Source organism: Oncorhynchus kisutch, linkage group LG24, assembly GCF_002021735.2.
Source record: "Oncorhynchus kisutch isolate 150728-3 linkage group LG24, Okis_V2, whole genome shotgun sequence".
NCBI classification, from domain to species: domain Eukaryota; kingdom Metazoa; phylum Chordata; class Actinopteri; order Salmoniformes; family Salmonidae; genus Oncorhynchus; species Oncorhynchus kisutch.
In genome coordinates this window covers 25,863,087-25,886,122 of record NC_034197.2, presented here as the reverse complement: position 1 = coordinate 25,886,122, position 23,036 = coordinate 25,863,087, and the positions used below count along the sequence as shown (strand labels likewise).

The 23,036-nt window shown below is 43.9% G+C and overlaps 1 protein-coding gene across 1 annotated transcript in view; it reads right to left on the bottom strand.

The window, feature by feature from the left end:
* LOC109869525 (cadherin-4) overlaps positions 1-23,036 on the bottom strand; it is a 187,390-nt gene that overhangs the window by 151,579 nt on the left and 12,775 nt on the right. Inside the window, exon 2 of the mRNA XM_031804093.1 lies at positions 15,095-15,307. Within this exon, the coding sequence (XP_031659953.1) occupies positions 15,095-15,307 (213 nt within the window). The remainder of the gene's footprint in view (positions 1-15,094; positions 15,308-23,036) is intronic.

Here is a 23,036-nt window from a genome sequence, read left to right as displayed (position 1 = left end):
TATTTAGTCTAGTTTTATCTGAAAAGGATAACTTTTTAAATGTTTCACTATTTTTAATTTCAGGAAATTCATTGAGGTGGCTGGTCCTCCCCTTCCACCTCTGGGGAGCCTCCACTGCTGTGTCTCTGTATGTGTGTGCATAGATGCGTGTGTGCGTCTCTTCTCACACACAGACAGGGGCTTTGTGGCTGTAAGGAACACAATAGGAGTCTACATTCCTCTACACACAGAGAGCAAAAGAGATAGAGAGAGAGGGAGGGAAAAAATGGTAAAATACAAAACACAACTCCTCTGTAAATGTACTACAGTACTGTACATGTATCACCACGTGTGTTAATCCAGTCACTGTTCTCCATTTTCATAGCCTGGACTTATTTTGCCCAGAAAATGTGTTCTGTGCAATTTCACATTCAGAAAGCATTCCATATGGGGAACACTGCGGTCTCCTGGTGACTTGGGAATATGAATGGGCCTGCGATTTTTAAATACTCTCAACCCTGTGTTTCTCCCCTCCTGCAAGTGGTAGATTGGAGCGGTGCAGTGTTGGCATGGCCAGAGAAGACATCAGCCAGAATTAGAGCTGGGGGAAGAGGCCATGGCTGCTAGGGCTCTGGGAAGTCTGTCAGACCCAAACACAGACCTAGCCTATCATTTAATCCTGCTGGTGCCACCCCCCCACCCACACAAACACACACGCACAAGCGCAGGGAGACACACACACATGCAGGCACACACACATGCAGGCACACACACACAAACACGCCCATCGCCTCCAATACATCACAATCCTCTTTGGTGTTTTTTGTCATTCTATATTCACCCCTTCTTTTGGCTCTTTTTCTCTTATGCTTGCTGTTTTGGTTGTTGCTGCGTATATCAGTGGAGTGCTGTAGTCATTAATCACAGGTAAATGTATGCTGAAAAGAAAGCAGACATCTCAGGGGGGTTTCTCTCATTGGGTTCTGAAAATGCTGTACTAAATGAGCTCCTGAGAGAAGGAGAAACTAGAGCACAGGTGCTCTGGCAGGTCTTGTAAGCACAGAGATGCACAGATGCATATACGCGCACACACAGACACACACACACACACTTATACACACACACATGCAGAATACTTTACCAGAATGACTCATCTTAACTATAAGTGGGGGCAATTGCACAAAGAAACCCAAGAGGACAATGACAAGAAACAATTTGATTTTCATCATTTTTCAACTTCCACCATGAACAACAACCGGTCGGTAGGTCTGACTCTGTAAGGCATGAATTAACAGTCAATAAAATCACACCAGGGGGCAAATAAATGTTTGAGACAAAATGTTCCCCTTCTTCCAAATCAATAAGGGCCTTTGAAAATTATCCACTTGTACCAGGGCAGTTGTTCAGCCTAACTGTAGACAACAAAACCCTTTCTCTGTTGCACATCAGTCAAGATCATGCCTACTGACTTTTATCTTCAGATAAAACTACTCAACCCCAAAAACAATTCCTTAAATTCTCCAAACCAAAGATAACATCCCAAAGAAGAGCAGGCGGCATTCTGACAGAGTGGTGGAGCTTCGGCTAAAATTGCAGCATTATTCAGAGGTACAATTTCAGGGCTCATCTCCCACCTTAGATAATTGTCTGTCTGCTCATATAACCAGACTGATTCTTAAAAATCACTGAGCTATTAGCTCTCACTCAGAGTGGAAGGAGAGGAGAGAGAAAAAATAAAGAGTGAGATGATTGAGAAAGGAAAAGAAAGAAGAATACTATCTATGGATAGAGGAGATAAGAAGATAGGTGGAATGGAGAAAGAAGGAAAGAAAAAGAGGAGTAGAGAGAATACATGCAAGAATTAGTGAGAGAGATCTGAAAAAGAGAGAGAAAGGGGGAACACTCTTTGAACCACTCTGGCTCTGGGGTTCCACGGAAATTCACTACAAACGCTGTGTATTCATATATGGAGTATCAAGTACATTTTCGCCATAGTTAAAGCGCTTACATGGAAGCAAACTGTTTATTTTCACAGCAGTTCAATTACAGTTTTTTTTTCAATTGCTAACAAGTATAGGTCAATACTGAAGCCAAATTTCAAAACTCTTCACACAGTCTGCATTACCAACCTGCATTTTGGCCAAACAGTTAATCTCACCTCCAAAACTCACTCAAACCACCAAAACACTTCATACATGTCTCAAAATAAGCTTGTTCGACCATAACACTGGCAACAATTCTCACTCAGTAAGCATACATAGTCACTCATAACACACTAACCAAAAAACCCCACTAACAACAGGGAGAATTACATAAATGATGAACAATTCTCTTCGATTTTTGAATGATTTTTCACATAAATCAGTATTTCATTATAGAATAAGAATAACACCTTTCACTTTATTGACTGTACTAAAGTATACGTATGTAACAAGAATTAATCAGAAATGCAGCAATTTGCTTTAATAGGCTTTATTATTTCTATATCTTTGCATATAGTAATTTACTTGTGAAAAATTCAAAGTTGAAACAAAAAAAATCGTGAAATTCCAGGGCTGCAATAATAATTACAAAAAAACCATCAACAACATGTGTAGTATAATAACTCATACTGTGCAGTACTGTGGGGGTTCTAGTTCTCCCTCTCTCCTGCATTTAACCACAAGTTCTCATCAACATCACATCATGTCGTCTCTGGCGATGCATCTTGGAAAGTATCTTCTGGAATGTCTAATCCAACCCTGCATTCATTGCATCCAGTAAGGACATCTGGTCATGTGGATGATGGTCATAAACCTTCCACCTCCACGCAGAGAAAAACTCCTCTATGGGGTTTAGGAAGGGGGAGTATGGAGGCAGGAATAGTACTGACATCCTGGGATTTGCAGCAAAGTGGTGGAATGCCACATTATCCCACACAACAACGACGGTAGTGCAGCAGAGTGGTGGAATGCCACATTATCCCACACAACAACGACGGTAGTGCAGCAGAGTGGTGGAATGCCACATTATCCCACACAACAACGATGGTAGTGCAGCAGAGTGGTGGAATGCCACATTATCCCACACAACAACGACGGTAGTGCAGCAAAGTGGTGGAATGCCACATTATCCCACACAACAACGACGGTAGGGATTTTCTTGCCCCTCTCTCCTCCGCTGGCACAAGTCGATTATGCAGCTCATCCAGAAAATAAATGAGCCTCTCTGTATTGTAGGGGCCAATGAGTGGTTTGTGTAACAGCAAACCATCATTGGACAGTTCTGCACACATTGTGATGTTAGCTCCTCTCTGCCCTGGGACATCCACGGTTGCTCTCAATCACATTTCTTCCCCTGCAGTGCTTTTTTGCCAGGTTGAGTCCAGCTTCATCCACAAAGATGAATGTATGTGCAGTTTGCCTGGCTTCCATCTCCTTTGCTCTCTAAAATACAGTAAATCCACAGTTTTACAGTACTTTACATTATGGATAGCTGTGTATGTACCCTGTTTGGTTATTATAGTTTTTGACAATTGCTTACACATGATTTCTGAAACTATGGCTCCTTTTCTCTAGACTCCACACACAAAAAAACCACACACACAACATGCAAAACGTCACACATCTCTTGCAAAACTGCATGAGTGAAGAAGGTTTAGTGCGAAATAGGAAGCCGATTCTAGATTTAATTTTGCATTGGAGATGCTTAATGTGAGTCTGGAAGGAGAGTTTACAGTCTAACCAGACACCTAGGTATTTGTAGTTGTCCACATATTCTAAGTCAGAACCGTCCAGAGGAGTGATGCTAGTCGAGTGGGCGGGTGCGGGCAACAATTGGTTGAAGAGCATGCATTTCGTTTTACTAGCATTTAAAAGCAGTTGGAGGCCACGGAAGAAGTATTGTATGGTATTGAAGCTCGTTTGGAGGTTAATTAACTTCTCTAGGATAGGGGGCAGCATTTGGAATTTTGGATGAAAAGCATGCCCAAACTCAACTGCCTGCTACTCATCCCCAGAAGATAAGATATGCATAGTATTTTCCAAAACGGTTTGAATCATGTCTGTGAGTATAACAGAACTTATGTAGCAGGCGAAACCCCGAGGACAAACCATTCAGATTATTTTTTTTAGGTCACTCTCTTTTCAATGGGTTTAATTGGGAATCCAGATTTCTAAGGGACTTGATTGCAGTTCCAACCGCTTCCACTGGATGTCACCCGTCTTTAGAAATTGGTTGAGGTTATTCCTTTGTGTAATGAAGAAGTACGGCCATCTGAACGAGGGTAGCTTCATGTGTACTGTTTGATAGAGGCGCATGACCAGAAAGCTAGCGTCAGTTTGTTGTCTTCCGGTATTGTCCACAGATCATCCCGTCTAAAATTTAATTGATTATTTACTTTAAAAAATACCTAAAGTTGTATTACAAAAGTAGTTTGAAATGTTTTGGCAAAGTTTAAAGGTAACTTTTGAGATATTTTGTAGTGACGTTGCGCAAGGTAGAACCAGTGTTTTTCTGGTTCAAACGCACCAAATAAATGGACATTTTGGATATAGATGGACGGAATTAATCAATCAAAAGGATAATTTGTGATGTTTATGGGACATATTGGAGTGCCAACAGAAGAAGCTCATCAAAGGTAAGGCATGATTTATATTTTTATTTCTGCGTTTTGTGTCGCTCCTGCAGGGTTGAAATATGTTTTCTCATTTTTGTTTACTATGGTGCTATCCTCAGATTATAGCATTGTTTGCTTTCGCCGAAAAGCCTTTTTAAAATCTGACATGTTGGCTGGATTCACAACACGTGGGTTGGGTCTAGAGTGACAGTGGCAGCTGTCACTGATTTCCAATCTTTGAGGATCTCAGACGATACAAAAGAGAGGTTGAACAGGCTAGTGGTAGGGGTCGCAATAATTTCGGCAGATAATTTTAGAAAGTGAGGGTCCAGATTGTCTAGCCCGGCAGATTTGTAGGGATCCAGATTTTGCAGCTCTTTCAGAACATCAGCTGTTTGGATTTGGGTGAAGGAGAAGTGTGTGTGGGGGGGCTTGGCCAAGTTGCTGCAGGGGGTGGTCAGCTTTTGGCCAGGGTAGGGGTAGCCAGTTGGAAAACATGGTCAGCCGTAGAAAAATGCTTATTGAAAATAACGATTATCGTAGATTTTATCGGTGGTGGCAGTGTTTCCTAGCCTCAGTGCAGCAGACAGCTGGGAGGAGATGTTCTTATTCTCCATGGACTTTGCAGTGTCCCAAAACTTTTTGGAATTAGTGCTACAGGATGCAAATTTCTGTTTGAAAAAGCTAGCCTTAGCTAGCTTTTCGTGGATGTTTTCGTGGATGCCACAGGATGTTTTTGTGCTGGTCAAGTGCAGTCAAGTCTGGGGTGAACCAAGGACAATATCTGTTCTTAGTACTACATTTTTTGAATGGGGAATGGTTATTTAAGAAGGCAAGGAAAGCACTTAAAGAGCAACCAGGCATCCTCTACTGACGGGATGAGGTCAATATCCTTCCAGGATACCCGGGCCAGGTCTATTAGAAAGGCCTGCTCACTGAAGTGTTTTAGGGAGCGGTTGACAGTGATGAGGGTTGGTCGTTTGACTGCGGACCCATCACGCACGAAGGCAATGAGGCAGTGATTGCTGAGATCCTGGTTGAAGACAGCAGAGGTGTATTTAGAGGGCAAGTTGGTCAGGATGATATCTAAGAGGGTACCCATGGTTATGGATTTAGGGTTGTACCTGGTAGGTTCCTTAATAATTTGTGTGAGATTGAGGGCATCTAGCTTAGATTGTAGGATGGCCTGGGTGTTATGAATATCCCAGTTTATGCTACCTAACAGCACGAACTCTGAAGATTGATGGGGGGCAATCAATTCCCATATGGTGTCCAGGGCACAGCTGGGGGTTGAAGGGGGAATGTAACAAGTGGCAACGGTGAATGACTTGTTTCTGGAAAGATGGATTTCTAAAAGTAGAAGCTCGAATTGTTTGGGTACAGACCTTGATAGTATAACAGAACTCTGCAGGCTATCTTGTCGAAAGTTCTATCTTGTCAGAAGATGTTGTAGTTAGGGATGGAAATTTCAGGATTTTTGGTGGCCTTCCTAAGCCATGATTCAGACACGGCTAGGACATCAGGGTTGGCGGAGTGTGCTAAAGCAGCGAATAAAACAAACTTAGGGTGGAGGCTTCTAATGTTAACATGCATGAAACCAAGGCTTTTCAGGTTACAGAAGTCAACAAATGAGAGCGCCTGGGGAATTGTTGTGGTGCTGCAGGCTGCAGGGCCTGGGTTAACCTCTACATCACAAGAAGAACAGAGGAGGAGTAGGATAAGGGTACGGCTAAAGGCTAAAATAACTGGTTGTCTAGCGCGTTCGGAACAGAGAGTAAAAGGAGCAGATTTCTGGGCGGAGAAGAATAGATTCAAGGCATAACATACAGACAAGGGTATGGTAGGATGTGAGTACAGTCAAGTAAATGTAGGCATCGAGTGACGATGAGAGAGGTTTTGTCTCTCGAGGCACCAGTTATGCCAGGTGAGGTCACCGCATGTGTGGTGGGTGGACTACGGGCTCTACAGTGAAATAAGACAATCACTAACCAAAACAGCAATAGACAAGGCATATTGACATTAGGGAGAGGCATGTGTATTCGAGTGATCATAGGGTCCAATGAGTAGCACTAGATGAGTCAGGGAGCAAATTCCGTAGTCGCTGCTATTCTAGGCGAGCTGGTGATACGGAGAGTCAGACGCTGCAGATTTGGTTGCACACCTAAACCGGCCTCTCTCAAAGAGAGACCATCGTTTACAACATGGTCAATAATTGTGGCCCTTATCTCATCAGAGATCACCGCTCTTGGTCTTCCTTTCCTTTTATCTCCACCCAATCTCCCTCTCCCTGCCATTCTTCTTTCCCCACCAACCTGTTTTCCTTGATCCATGTTTCCAAACTAAATAATTCAGAAGCCGTCCTCTTTTGTCTGTTTGGTAACGAGACTAAAAACAGGACACTTGGGTAAGCTTTCAGCTGAAATTGCAATCAACTGTGTTTGGAATAATTACATTTTCTGCTGAGATTTTCTATATGTTTCAATCTGGTTACTGCAGAAATGCAAAACATTTTCCATCATTCAGTTTTGGAAACTGTGTTAGCATTTGAAAACATGTGCTGCAAATATATAGTTTTGTAGGTGGTGGAGTATGAATGAGAAAAGAGTTCAGGGATTTCGGAGAATGTGGTCATTGAAAGCATTTTGTGTGAAAGCAATGAAAAATGATTCAAAGTTTGGTCTGTATACACTTCCGTTTCACTGACTGTGTGAAGAGTTTTGCCAATGTGACTTCAGTTTTGACCAATGCATGTTAGCAATTGAAAAAACCTGTAATCCTCCATAGCCCTTTCCTGCAGTCAAATGGCCTAGTGTCTCATGGGTGGAATATTATGAATAATTTTCACGTCATAGTTAATAAACATTATTTAAAAACAAGAGCCAAAAATCTGGTGTTTCTATGTTAAATGGTTTTGTTATATTTCAGTCTTCTGTGATGTATTTAAAGTGTAATATCGAATACATTTAATCTTTTTTTAACCATAACTATGTGTGTGAGGTGTATATTTTTGTTTCAAAGTAGATTTGTTTAAAACCTTCTGTGTGACACTGATTTAACCCACTGCAGGAAAAGGTTAACAAGCAGCACTGAGGAAGCCCCTTCCAGGTATCCCATTCCCATCATTATCTTACCCATATAGACAGTAAACATGCTTTCTTCATGCCCCAAACCACACAGCTTCCGCTGTGAGATACGAAACAAATTGGCTGTTGGTACATACAGTATTATACATTTGTCCTCTGGTTAAGCGTATTCTTTCATCACAGGTGTCATTTGCTTTTTGCTGATGCTGTTTGATTGTGATTGGGGGGGCCAGGTTGAGTCCTTATTTACCCGAGCAGGAGATATCGATGCCTCTCTGCCGCAGGAGATCAATGGAGAGTTGCAAAATCAATATATGCTATTGATGGCTGTTTGGCTGGAGTAGAAGGAAAACGACAAAGGACACCAGTACATTGTGAGGAATTACTTCTTTTCTGCCCCCCCCCCCCCCCCCCCCCCCCCCCCTGATTCACTTTCTTGCTTTTTTCTTCTTCTTCAAGAAAGGCTCTCATGTTATCATTGCCATGCATGTCTCTTTGTTGGTCTTTCTTCTTGCAGCTTGTTAAAGTTGTGCGTTCAGCTCCATCTGCTCTAGAGAGGAGTAGTGCTGGAATGATACTTCAGTGGGAACTTTGAATACAGCCTCAAACAAAGCTGCTGGCATGAGGGCCCGGTAGCCAGTCAATATAAAGGCTAAGGTTCTTCGTACAGTCGAACTAGAGACTACAGCCTACAGGCCCAGATATTTGAGCACTGAAGTGTTCAAGGCTATATGTGATGATACAGACACACTAAAGGCTGTAGGGCTTTGTACAGTACAGTAGGACTGATGGCAATAAGCCTTGATAAACACATGCTAGGTAGAGGCTAAGGACCTGGATACAGTAGCAGTACTCTCTGCACTGGGCCAATAGCAGTCTCTCCGAGTTCGCTTACACTTCCCTGGTCATGCAGTACAACAAGACTGGGCACTGTTCGGTGTGTCAACAAGCACCTCACTCATCTAATCAACACTTCCCCCAGTCACAACCCCACTGACAGGGGCCTGGGGAAGACTCCTGGGTAGTGGCCGCAGCCTTGTTACCAAACCTGTCCCTTGCAGCGGTGGCCTGATCAAAGTGACAGAGCCTGGTCTGGCGGAGAGGCGCAGGGGAAGTGAGGGCTGCTGTCACCCTGTCTGTCCCGCTGACGGCCCCTCTGCCAGGCAGGGGAGAGAAGGGGAGAGTGAGGGTGGGACCAGAGCGTCTCTGGGATGTCATTCAGTTGGGCGGCGGATGACAGAACAGGCCATTAAGGATTGGATTGGCTTCACAGACCATTAGACAAGGTAGGCATCATACTGTCAGCCTCACAGCCACGCCACACAGAGCACTGAGTAATGGTGAGGTAGGGAGGTAGACAGAGAGGGAGTGAGAGGGTGAGAGGGAGAAGGAAGAGAGAAAGGTATAGGTTTCAGAGACCCACAAATGGCAGAGCTCTGCAAAATGGTGTCACAGAAACATTCTTCTCTCCACATACATCTGAAAGCTATGTCTCTGTCCATCTGTCTGTCTCCTATATTATTGCTCTTCTCCGTTCTTCTGTCTCTCCTCCCTGTGTTCCTCTCTCTCTCTCTCACTCTTCTGTGCCATATTCTAAAACAGATACGCACACACACTGACCGTGCTGACATACAGGCATCATCTACAGCAACGGGACTCATACAATGCTTTTTATGATATGGTTAAGTTTTGAAGTAGTAAGACTTCTCTAAAGCAATTAAAAAGAAACATATGCCTTGACTTATACAGTATTTTATCCAGCTAGCAATGTACTCTAAATTTTCACTGATCTCAATAGCGTCAATTAAAAGTGTGAACATTGAAATGCACACTACTAGATTGTCTACCAATGGGAACTGTTAAACATGATCTGCCTCACATGTTGACCAGCCAATTGCCTCAAAACAAAAGCACAAACACACAAAGCAAAAACAAGGATAGCGACATCCAAACCTCACAAAAAGCTATCTGGCGCCTTGTTAAAATCTCTCCTCGGTACGTGAAGCTAAGTCTCAGGATGGCCCCGACTTCCCTCCAGTCATTATTAAAGAGAGAGACAGGAGCCTATAGGAATCCGGTGGAGGCCTCAGCACGCATCACTTCTCTTCTGCTCCTAACTGTGTACTCTCAGCCCTCCACCAACTCCTACAGGGCCTATTTACAGCACAGGCAGAGGATTGTGTTGGCTGCACGCTAATGTTTCCAAACACTCCTTTGAATGCCTCTCCTCCATTCCTCCCCCTCTCCTCTCATCCTTCCCTCCTCAGCTCTCTGGTTTTTACTGACCCCTCGACCCAGGAGAGCTGTCTCGTTGCAGTGGGGGCTCGGGGCAATGACGAGGACAGACCCTGCCAGGGAGAGACAGGACACACGCCAGATCTGTATATACTCCTCCCATCCTCCATTCTGCTCTCTAACAAAGGGAGAGAACTTTCATTCCCAGACTTGTCTTTTTGTGTGGATTCCTTCTTGTGGCTCCGCAGGCCTTCCCTTGGGAGGGGATGAAAACAGGTTGGAAAAATATGAAAAAGAAGAAAAAGAAAAGAAAAAATGCTTCTTCTGCACAATTTAAATCCAAACAACAGATGTGAGGGTTCTGTAAACAGTGAGAAAAGCTGATGGCTAGATATTTCAGATGAAGAGAGAGAGAGAGAGAGAGAGAGAGAGAGAGAGAGAGAGAGAGAGAGAGAGAGAGAGAGCAAGAGAGAGAGAGAGAGAGAGAGAGAGAGAGAGAGAGAGAGAGAGAGAGAGAGAGAGAGAGAGAAAGGGATAAAAAAAACCAGTAGGGTTTCGTTCATTGGGCGGGATGTTTTTTGATTAACTATGGCACACATTATAGGCCTGGGATCCATAGGTTTTTCACCTTCCGAACCTCTGAATTTGAAAGACTCTGCACTATGCAGTGCTCGGCACAACAACGCATTTACACAAGCATTTATTTAATCATGTTCTTTTCTTTTCCGTGCAGCTTTTACAATCTCAACCCCCAACCCCCTCTGTGTTTCTGTTTATTTTCCATACTTTTGAAAACTAGCAGTTTTGCTGAAATGTAATTTGTTGCGATGGTAGTCACTTGTGTTATTCCCTGCTGCCGTATCTTGAATACTAAATGAGCGGAGCTCCGTTGAATAATGATCAAGCATAGTGCAGGCAGCAGACTTGTGGATCGGAGCATATTTATCGCCAGTCCACAGGACACAGACGAATGAAAGATATGTGCATGGTTTAGACCATGAGAACACATAATTGCGGGGGTGGTTTCTATCTGAACAAGCGTATCATATCTTCCCAGTTAAAAACAACATGCTATATATCTGTGGTTTGTAAATGCACCAAAACCATGGCCCTATGTTACACCTTGAGGGATGAACTCTTGCCCTGGTTTGGTTAGCTGAAGATACACTGTAGGGACGTTGTCTTACTTAATGTCACTCAAGACTTTCCTTTATACCAGGATCCAGACCAAGGTTTTGACTTACACTTCTGTGGCAAATTACATTGTAAAAGGGGCAGTGCAATTATTACTATTTTATAAATGTTTTATTTTACCTTTATTTTGACAGGGATGTCATACTGAGACTAGGATCTCTTTTACAGATGAGCCCTGCATAAATACATCAAACACATACAATATACAAAAATGACAAAACATATTACGAAAAACATAAAGACACCTTTATGAAAATAGAGGTCTCGATCATGACTCTGAACTGACCAAGGGGGACCAGAACATCTCATTTCAGTAGGCTCTGTGAGTTGTTCCACATAAAGGGTGCAAAAAGACTAAAAGCATCTTTGCCCAACTCTGTGGAGACTGAAGTGACCTCCAGTGTTATCCAAACCGGAGACCGGGTTTGGTCATTTGGAAGTGTTTTGTAGATAAACACAAGAAAATGTTGCCCTCTCCTTACATACAAAGAGGCCCAACCCACTTTTTGATACAAAACACAATGGTGAGTTCTATAACCATCACCAGTAATAAACCTAAGGGCACAATGGAAAACAGCATCTAGTGGTTGAAGTGTAGATGCTGCTGCATGCATATAGGTCATATCCCCATAATCTAAAATAGACATAAAAGTGGCCTGGACAATTTCCTTCCTATTAAAAAAAGCCAGACATGCATTTGTTTCTGTAAAAGAAACCAACCTTGAACTTCAAATTCTTCACCAGATTAATGACATGTTTTTTAAATGGCAGTCTGTCATCAAGCCAGATACCAAGATATGTGTAGGAAAGAACTTGCTTAATTTTTATACCGTTCACACCAGTCATTACAAATATATTTCAATCTGGGTTATGGGACCTGACCTAGAACAAAGCATGCATTTAGTTTTGTTTGCATTTACAACTAACTTTAGATCCAATATTGACGTCTGCAGTGCTTGAAAATCAGACTTCAAATGTGAAAAGGCTTGGCCAACAGATGGAGCAATGGAAAACAACACTGTATCATCTGCATACAAATGTATTATTATTATTTTTTTATACAGCATTACCAATGTTATTTATATAGATTGTAAACAGTAGTGAGCCGAGTATCAAACCTTGGGGCACCTCTTTATTTAACTCAAGGAACTCAGATTTGACCCCATCTACAATGATGGCCTGAGTTCTGTCATTGATATAATTATGCATCATTACTCAATCCTATCGAGGACAGCTTGTTCAACATAATGACATGGTCTACAACATGGCGGCACAATTCTTATTCAATTATGAAAGTGAAAACTGAATTCCTGAATTGTTTGAATAAAGGGGGCAATATACTTGTCTTTCCCAGTGAAAGCCCAGCAGACAAAATAAAGACTGTGTGTAGGCTTAGAGAGATAGAGAGCGTCTTGGTGTGTCTGGCGACAGAGCTCTCGGACCAAGGGGAAAAGCTCTTAGCCCAATCAATAGTTAGAATACCGAAACACATTTTCAGTTGTAATCATATCAAAGATACACAGCATAATCACCTTCCAAGCCTGACAGTCAGTCATGAGGAAAGAGAGTGTCACGTTCTTTTTGTTATGTCTTTGTTTTAGCATGGTCAGGGCGTGAGTTGGGTGGGTAATATATGTTCTTTTTTCTATGGTGTGGTTTTGTGTTTGGCCTGGTATGGTTCTCAATCAGAGGGAGGTGTCGTTCGTTGTCTCTGATTGAGAATCATACTTAGGTAGCCTTTTCCCACCTGTGTTTTGTGGGTGATTATTCTCTGTTCTGTGTTTTTCTTCACCGTACAGGACTGTTCGTTTGTCTTTTTTTTTTTCCCCCAGTGTTCAGTTGTTTCATTAAAGAATATGAACACTTACCACGCTGCGCATTGGTCGTCCTCTTCATCCACCCACGACAAGCGTTACAGAATCATCCACCAAAAAAGGACCAAGCAGCGTGGTATCGGGCAACAGCAGAAATCTCGGGACTCATGGACATGGGAGGAGATTCGGGACGGAGAAGGACCCTGGGCACAGGCTGGGGAATATCGCCGCCACAAGGCAGAGCTGGAGGCAGCGAAAGCTGAGCGGCGGTGGTATGAGGAGGCAGTACGGCAGCGCGGCTGGGACGAGAGGCAGCCCCAAAAATGTCTTGGGAAGGGGGCACATGGGGAGTGTGGCTAAGTCAGGTAGAAGACCTGAGCCAACTCCCCATGCTTACCGTGGAGAGAGGTGGACTGGCCAGGCACCGTGTTACGCCATGAGGCGCACGGTGTCCCCGGTGCGTTACATCGCAGCGCCTCGTATCGGCCCGGGCTAGAGTGGGCATCAAGCCAGGTGCCATGAAGCCGGCTCAGCGCATCTGGTCTCCAGTGCGTCTCCTTGGGCCGGGGTACATGGCAGCAGCCCTACGCACGGTGTCCCCGGTTCGCCAGCACAGCCCAGTGCGGTCTGTTCCACCTAGTCGCACTGGCCTGGCGACGGGGAGTATCCAGCCAGGTAGGGTTGTGCAGGCTCGGTGCTCGAGACCTCCAGTGCGCCTCCATGGTCCGGTCTATCAGGTGCCTCCTCCACGCACCAGGCCTCCAGTGGCAGCCCCACGCACCAGGCTGTCTCTCCGTTTCCTTCCTCCAGGTGCTCCCTCCTGTCCGGAGCTGCCAGAGTCTCCCGTCTGTCCTGAGCTGCCAGAGTCGCCCGTCTGTCCTGAGCTGCCAGAGCCGCCCGTCTGTTCTGAGCTGTCAGAGCCGCCCGTCTGTCCTGAGCTGTCAGAGCAGCCCGTCTGTCCTGAGCTGCCAGAGCCGTCCGCCAGTCCTGAGCTGCCAGAGCCGCCCGTCTGTCCTGAGCTGCCAGAGCCACCCGTCTGTCAGGAGCTGCCAGAGCCGTCTGCCAGTCAGGAGCTACCAGAGCCGCCCGCCAGTCAGGAGCTGCCAGAGCCGCCCGCCAGTCAGGAGCTGCCAGAGCCGCTCTTCACTCCGGGCGCTTCCGGAATCGCCCTTCACTCCGGCGCTGCCGGAATCACCCTTCACTCCGGCGCTGCCGGAGTCTCCCGCCTGTCCGGTACTGCCGGAGTCTCGCGCCTGTCTAGTGCTGCCGGAATCTCCTGTCCATTCAGAGCCCGCTGAAGGTCCCCAGTCCGAGGTCGGCGGCGGGGGTCGCCACTCTAAAGGCGCCACTGAGGCGGAGAAAGAAGCGGGCAAATACTAGGGTGGAGTGGGGTCCACGTCCCGCGCCAGAGCCGCCACCGCGGACAGACGCTCACCCAGACCCTCCCCTATAGGTTCAGGTTTTGCGGCCGGAGTCCGTACCTTTGGGGAGGAGGGGGGTACTGTCACGTTCTGACCTTAGTTCTTTTTGTTATGTCTTTGTTTTATATGGTCAGGGCGTGAGTTGGGTGGGTAGTCTATGTTCTTTTTTCTATGGTGTGGTTTTGTGTTTGGCCTGGTATGGTTCTCAATCAGAGGCAGGTGTCGTTCCTTGTCTCTGATTGAGAATCATACTTAGGTAGCCTTTTCCCACCTGTTTTTGTGGGTGATTATTTTCTGTTCTGTGTTTTTCTTCACCATACAGGACTGTTCATTTGTTGTTTTTTGTGTTCAGTTGTTTCATTAAAGAATATGAACACTTACTACGCTGCGCATTGGTCGTCCTCTTCTTCCACCAACAACGAGCGTTACAGAGAGGAAGTAGGCACAAACCAGTTGTGATAAACTTATCTTTATTTCTCCTGTAGGGCTTTTTATCATACACTTTCATCACTCATGAAAACATTCAGCGGTCATTGCTTCTTAAATGGTTTTGATCACCCAAGGACTTGATATACTAACAGCGTCATTTCAATTACCGGTGTGGCTTTAGTGTGCAATCCAAAGTATTGAGGTGCATGAGGTGTTATACAGTAGCTAAAAGAACAATTGCCATACAGGGAACCATTTATTGTTAGGGCTTTAAAAAAGGGTTAGAGTCCTGAGTATTTCCTGTCTAACTTTGGGAGTTAACCAATCAGAAAGGTTACTTACACTGACAAGCATTTGTGGGAAGGGCCCCCTGGAGTTTTCAGGCACGTTGACTGGTGGAATCACCCAGTCCCTCTTCTGTCTCCGCAGCCCCTTGGAGCTTATCTCCTGTTGCCTGGGAAACATGATGACAGTGGGTGGAGCCTGGAACTCTGGTGGTGCTTTGACCTCCTCTTCCTCCTTCCTCTCCCCTCCTTTTCCCTCTTCCTCTGTGACCTGAAAGACATGACAAAAAGGACAAAGATACAGTTGAGCGGGTTGCTATGTGATAAAATGTGCCTGTGTGATTTACACCCCTATTCCCCCAGCACGGCCAGGGACACTGAGTCATTCTCTATCCACAGGCTAGTGTTCTCATCAGGAAAACGATGGCTACAAAGAACCTCCACTCCCTTATGTGATAAATATATACTCATTAGTCTTGTTGTTAAGGATGTCTTGATTGTAATCAGTGAGGGGGGTTTGGTGGGGTGCAATCAAGTGAGATTCAGTATCAGCAAAGTTTGAATTGCATTGGCAGAGTTTAAGCAGCTGTTGAGATACAAAATGACAAAGTAAATACAACGTAAATGCAGTATTTAATTTATTCAACATTTGAATAAATTCAAAACTCTGGGTGCATCTAATAAACACATTTTTCCAGGGTCAAGTATAAAGTTAGATAAGTCGCACATTTGCGCATTTCTTGGTTCGATATCTAATCAAATATCCGACAAGCCCGTAACAAGCTGACATAAGTCACGTCAACATTCATGTATGTGCATCTGGGGGCTGCTGTATGACGAAAACCTGTCTTGTAGCTTCTCAGGGTCGTGTCCTGTATGGATCGGAATCCACATGAATAATACAAGGCTATGCTAGGAGGAACACACTGTATCCTGTAAGTACAGAGGATATGGTAACTCTGCTATTAACATGGAGAAAACGTGCAGTATGCACCTCTTGTCTTCAGTGTAAACTGACAAACCTCTGGGTTATAACACAAAGTATACACAGTTCAGTCAGAATCATCATCTCACCAAATCGCTCAGCCCTCTAGCTCTTCCCCCTCTCAAACTGGCTTTTCATATCTCTCTCTTGCCATCTTATTGTTTTTCCTCTCCTCCCTGTCGGCTGATCCTGACAGCCTGTCTCAATAATAACTATTCATCAGAAGCTGGGGAGTGCTATGCTGCTACGTGGATGGAGTGTGAGACAGGTTAAGTGTGCCAGCAGGCTTGGATAATGCCTTGCTAACGCCCTGTACCCCAGGTGTGCCTTAACTCTCCCCAGGTCTCACCAAATCATCTGCTCTCATGTTGCTCATTGTTCCAGGGCAGGGAGCAAATGATAGACATTTCCAGCTTAACGGGTGAGACTCGTTGCTTGCATGTGTGTGCACTCTCACATATGTGAAAACAAACTCCGCTCCTCGGATAAGAGAGACAGGTCCAATCACCATTTCTTTGGACTTTTAAAGAGCCTTGTGTTTTAATACATATTCCGATATTTCATTTTACCTCGTCTCCCCCCACTACCTCCCTCCCTCGCTCTTTATACTTCTTGCTAATGTGTGGCCTTGCAGATTCCTTCTGGTAGTTAAAATTCAAGGGGAAACCCAGGAAGTATGCAGGAACAGGGGTACAACATTGAGAGTTGAGGGCTCTGGAGCACCACAAGCTGTTTATTCTAATTACCGTCTCGTAGAACTTTCCACAGTCTATAAAACACGTATTATTTTCTCTCTCCCCCCGTATGTATGCCCCGCTGTCTGGTTGCCTCCCAAGGTGGGCTGTACCTGCCAGTGCAAACAATGCTTTCAGGCTGAGTTCATCAGATGGAGGTCCAGGAGAAATGCTTTTCAAGCTGCATTAAAGGAAGCCTGTCTGTTGGAGGGGTTGGCATGTATAAGCTGTGTGTTTGGGGAATAGGAGAAAGGAGAGGGGTTTCTTCAATCCAGCTCCACATTTTAAACATCAGGTATGTCATGGAACACGAGAGGGAGGAGGATGAGGGTGTGGGGTGAAAAGGAGTGAGAAGAAGGGGAGCAGGAGGGAGAAGGGAAGGAAAGGATTGGTGGTTAACATGATGGAAAGAGAGAGGCGAGACATTTTTTGTCTCTGTCATTGCTTTCAAAAATATTTTGGCCATTTCAAGTTTAGAACGTTTGACATTACAAATACTGTCCAATCTTTTTGGAGATGGGAATGTGGGAGTTGATCTTAAATTCCATGCTTACTTTGGTGACTCATCTATTTAGATTTCAGCCTGACATGAATAATTATTCCTGTATCCAACATCAACATCATGGGAATGAGTATAGTTGGTGTACTTCATCCCTCTACCACTAGTGGAGCTGCAGCCCTACATACAGCCCAAGCTCTGTGTCTCTGCCTAGGATGCTTCACGATCGAGAAATCACCAGTCCTCTAATCCAACCCTCCTCCTCCCCTGTGCCAGGCACAGTCTACCCTTCCAAACACGCATGTGACATGTGTCATCATATGTCATCATGTGCCATGTTGCCTGAACAAGATCCATATGGTGTGTTTTCAGGGGGACACCTCTCTCTCTCTCCGGCAACCAGTGCCAAGTGAAACACGTGTGTGTTCGCCAGCTATGAACATGGATCCAAACTGGATTCATCAGATGGAAAGGGGAGACAGATGTGCACTTGGTTCTGGACAAATGTATTATATTTCTTCAGCGGGAGGAGGGCTTAGTGGGCCTGACTGCAGGGGCAGGCTGCTCCAGTTCAGACTGCCACGGTGGGGGGACTAGGTAGGGGAGGGAGGAAGGTTCTGGGGGTATTAGGGATTGGATCGGGGAGGGAGAGAGGATGATGGGAAGAGGAAGGTTGAAATAGGGGGTGGTTATATTAAGAAGCAGGTGTGACCCCCCTGTCTAAATAAGTCCATGTTCCAAATCCTTTCATCTGCAGATTCTAACAGGGTGAGTAAGTGTGTGTGTGTGTGTGTGTGTGTGTGTGTGTGTGTGTGTGTGTGTGTGTGTGTGTGTGTGTGTGTGTGTGTGTGTGTGTGTGTGAGAGGGTGAGAGTGAGAGAGAGATAAATAACTCAGAAACAACACACATGCACACATCAATATATGACACACACATATACACACACACACACACACAGGTGTGTCAGACTTGCAACATGTTCTTCCCTTCTCTAGCTCACACTCACACAGGCACATAAAGAACACACACAGAACACACACAGACACACACACAGGCTCATAGAGAACACACACACACACAGAACACACACGCAGACACATAGAGACACACACAGAGACACATAAAGAATACACACACACAGAACACACACAGAGACACAAAGAATACACACACACACACATAACACACACACAGACACCCACAGAACACACACACAGACACAAAGATCATGCACAGAGACACATAAAAGACACACACAGAACACACAGACACATAAAGAACACACACACAGACACATAAAGAACACACATAGAGACACCCACAGAACACACACAGAGACACCCACAGAACACAAACACACAGAAAACAGACAGAGACACAAAGAACACACACAGACACAAAGAACACACACAGAACACACACAGAGACACATAAAGAACACACACACACACAGACACACACAGAGACACATACAGAACACACACAGAGACATCCAGAGAACACACACACACAGAATACACACACAGACACATAAAAGACACATACAGAACACACAGACACATAAAGAACCAGTGTTGGAAAAAGTACCCCAAACGTCATACTTGAGTAAAAGTAAAGATACCTTAACAGAAAATGAATCAAAAGTAAAATACTACTTCAGTAAAAGTCTAAAAGTATTTGGTTTAAAATATACTTAAGAGTATCAAAAGTAAAATAATAATATTTTCACATTCCATATATTAAAAATACCAGATGGCACAATTTTCTTTTTTTTAAGGATTGCCAAGGGCACGCTCCAACACTCAGACATCATTTACAAACAAAGCATTTGTGTTTACTGAGTCTGTCAGATCAGAGGCAGTAGGGATAACCAGGGATGTTCTTTTGAGAAGTGTGTGAATTTGACCATTTTCCAGTCCTGCTAAAAGCATTTGAAATATAATGAGTAGTTTTTGGTGTCAGGGAAAATGTATGTAAGTACATAATTTTCTATAGGAATGTAGTGAAGTAAAAGTAAAAGTTGTCAAAAATATACATTGTAAAGTACAGATTAGAGGTCAATGTCCGATTAATTGGGGACGATTTCAAGTTTTCATAACAATCGGAAATCCGTATTTCTGGGCACCAATGTAAAAAAAAAAAAAAGTTTTTTAATACCTTTATTTCATCTTTATTTAATTAAGCAAGTCAGTTAAGAACACATTCTTATTTTCAATGACGGCCTAGGAACGGTGGGTTAACCGCCCCTGTCCCACACAATAACGACCTGCCTCTCTCTCATTGCACTCCACAAGGAGACTGTTGCGCGAATGCAGTAAACCAAGGTAAATTGCTAGCTAGCATTAAACTTATCTTATAAAAAAACAATCAATCATTATCACTAGTTAACTACACATGGTTGATGATATTATCTAGCGTGTCCTGCGTTGCATATAATCTGATTGAGCATAGAAGCATACAAGTATCTAAGTATCTGACTGAGCGGTGGTAGGCAGAAGCAGGAGCGTAAACATTAATTCAAACAGCACTTTCATGCCTTTTGCCTGCAGCTCTTCGTTGTGCGTCAAGCATTGCGCTGTTTATGACTTCAAGCCTATCAACTCCTGAGATGAGGCTGGTGTAACCGAAGAGAAATGGCTAGCTAGTTAGCGCGTGCTAATAGCATTTCAAACATCACTCACTCTGAGCCTTCTAGTAGTTGTTCCCCTTGTTCTGCATGGGTAACGCTGCTTCGATGGTGGCTGTTGTCATTGTGTTTCTGGTTCGAGCCCAGGGAGGAGCGAGGAGAGGGACGGAAGCTATACTGTTACACTGGCAATACTAAAGTGCCTATAAGAATATCCAATAGTCAAAGATTAATGAAATACAAATGGTGTAGAGGGAAATAGTACTATAATTCCTATAATAACTACAACCTAAAACTTCTTACCTGGGAATATTGAAGACTCATGTTAAAAGGAACCACCAGCTTTCATATGTTCTCATGTTCTGAGCAAGGAACTGAAACGTTAGCTTTCTTACATAGCACATATTGCACTTTTAGTTTCTTTTCCAACACTTTGTTTTTGCATTATTTAAACAAAATTGAACATGTTTCATTATTTACATGAGGCTAAATTGATTTTATTTATGAATTATATTAAGTAAAAATAAGTGTTCATTCAGTATTGTTGTAATTGTCATTATTAAAAAGACATTTTGTTAAAAAATCGGTCGATTAATCGGTATCGGCCTTTTTGGTCCCCCAATAATCGGTATTTGTATCGGTGTTGAAAAATCATAATCGGTCGACCTCTAGTAGAGATACCCAAAAAAACAACTTAAGTAGTACTTTAAAGTATTATTACTTAAGTACTTCACACCACTGCACAGAACACACACAGAGACACACAAAGACACAGACATACACATGCACGTGCAAACACAAGTTCAGACACACACATACCTGCATGCATACACACATACAGTGCATTCGAAAAGTATTCTGACAACTTCCCTTTTTCCACATTTTGTTACCTTACAGCCTTATTCTAAAATGGATTAAAAATATATGTCCCTCGTCAATCTACAGTACACACAATACCTCATAATGACAAAGCGAAAATAGGTCTTTACATTTTTTTGCTAATTTATTACAAATAAAAAACAGAAATGTTGCATTTACATAAGTATTCAGACCCTTAATTCAGTACTCTGTTGAAGCACATTTGGCAGTGATTACAGCCTTGAGTCTTCTTGGGTATGATGCTACAAGCTTGGCACACCTGTCTTTGTGGAGTTTCTCCCATTATTCTCTGCAGATCCTCTCAAGCTTGGTCAGGTTGGATGGGGAGCGTCGCTGCACAGCTATTTTCAGGTCTCTCCAGAGATCGGGTTCAAGTCTGGCCCCAGTCTGAGGTCCTAAGCGCCCCGGAGCAGGTTTTCATCAAGGATCTCTCTGCACTTTGCTCAGTTCATCTTTCCCTCGATCCTGACGAGTCTCCCAGTCCCTGCCACTGAAAAACATCCCCACAGAATGATGCTGCCACCACCAAGCTTCACCATAGGGATGGTGCCAGGTTTCATCCAGATGTGATGCTTCAATGCTGCAGACATTTTTTGGTACCCTTCCACGACACAATCCTGTCTCGGAGCTCTACGGACAATTTCTTCGACCTCATAGCTTGCTTTTTGCTCTGACATGCACTGTCAACAGTGGGACATTATATAGACATCATGTCCAATCAATTGAATTTACCACAGATGGACTCCAATCAAGTTGTAGAAACATCTCAAGGATGATCATTGGAAACAGGATGCACCTAAACTGAATTTCGAGTCTCATAGCAAAGGATCTGAAAATATATGTAAATAAGATATTTCTGTTTTTTTTTATACATTTGCAAAAATTTCAAAAAATTGTTATTGCTTTATCATTATGTGTAGATTGATGGGGAAAAATGAATTTAATACATTTTAGAGTAAGGCTGTAACATAACAAAATGTGGAAAAAGTGAAGGGGTCTAAATACTTTCAGAATGCACTGTACACACACACGCATACACGTGCGCACACACACACACACACACACACACACACACACACACACACACACACACACACACACACACACACACACACACACACACACACACACACACACACACACACACACACACACACACACACACACACACACTATACCCACAAACAGAAATGTACACTAAAACACACACACTTAACATATTCACACATGATCATACATTACCCCTCTATCAGACACTCACACAGAAACAAACATCCATTCTTTCACACACACCCGCTGTGTGAACAGAAGTCAGTGAGTGTGAAATGGAAGCGGCCCCCAGCTCCGGTACCACCAGTACCCAGCCAGCTGGCACCTATCCCGGCCTTCCCCTCTTCTCCCAGCCTCCCATTGCCCCGGCCAGCACAATTCGATATGAGTCAGCCCCTGGTGACACACACATCTGGAAGTTATTAATCCAAAAGCAGAGTGCCACAAAGCGCTATGTCTATAATGAAACATCACATTGTTCTCAGTGTCCTCGTTGTCTCCTCTGTCTATATAACAGCTTGCATTGGGGCGGCAGGTAGCCTAGTGAACTAGTAACCGAAAGGTTGCAAGATCGAAATCCCGAGCTGACAAGGTAAAAAATATGTCGTTCTGCCCCTGAACAATGCAGTTACAGTGGAGCAAAAAAGTATTTAGTCAGCCACCAATTGTGCAAGTTATCCCACTTAAAAAGACGAGAGAGGCCTGTAATTTTCATCATAGGTACACTTCAACTATGACAGACAAAATTAGGGGGAAAAATCCAGAAAATCACATTGTAGGATTTTTTATGAATTTATTTGCAAAGTGTGGTGGAAAATAAGTATTTGGTCACCTACAAACAAGCAAGATTTCTGGCTCTCACAGACCTGTAACTTCTTCTTTAAGAGGCTCCTCTGTCCTCCACTCGTTACCTGTATTAATGGCACCTGTTTGAACTTGTTATCAGTATAAAAGACACCTGTCCACAACCTCAAACAGTCACACTCCAAACTCCACTATGGCCAAGACCAAAGAGCTGTCAAAGGACACCAGAAACAAAATTGTAGACCTGCACTAGGCTGGGAAGACTGAATCTGCAATAGGTAAGCAGCTTGGTTTGAAGAAATCAACTGTGGGAGCAATTATTAGGAAATGGAAGACATACAAGACCACTGATAATCTCCCTCGATCTGGGGCTCCGCGCAAGATCTCACCCAGTGGGGTCAAAATGATCACAAGAACGGTGAG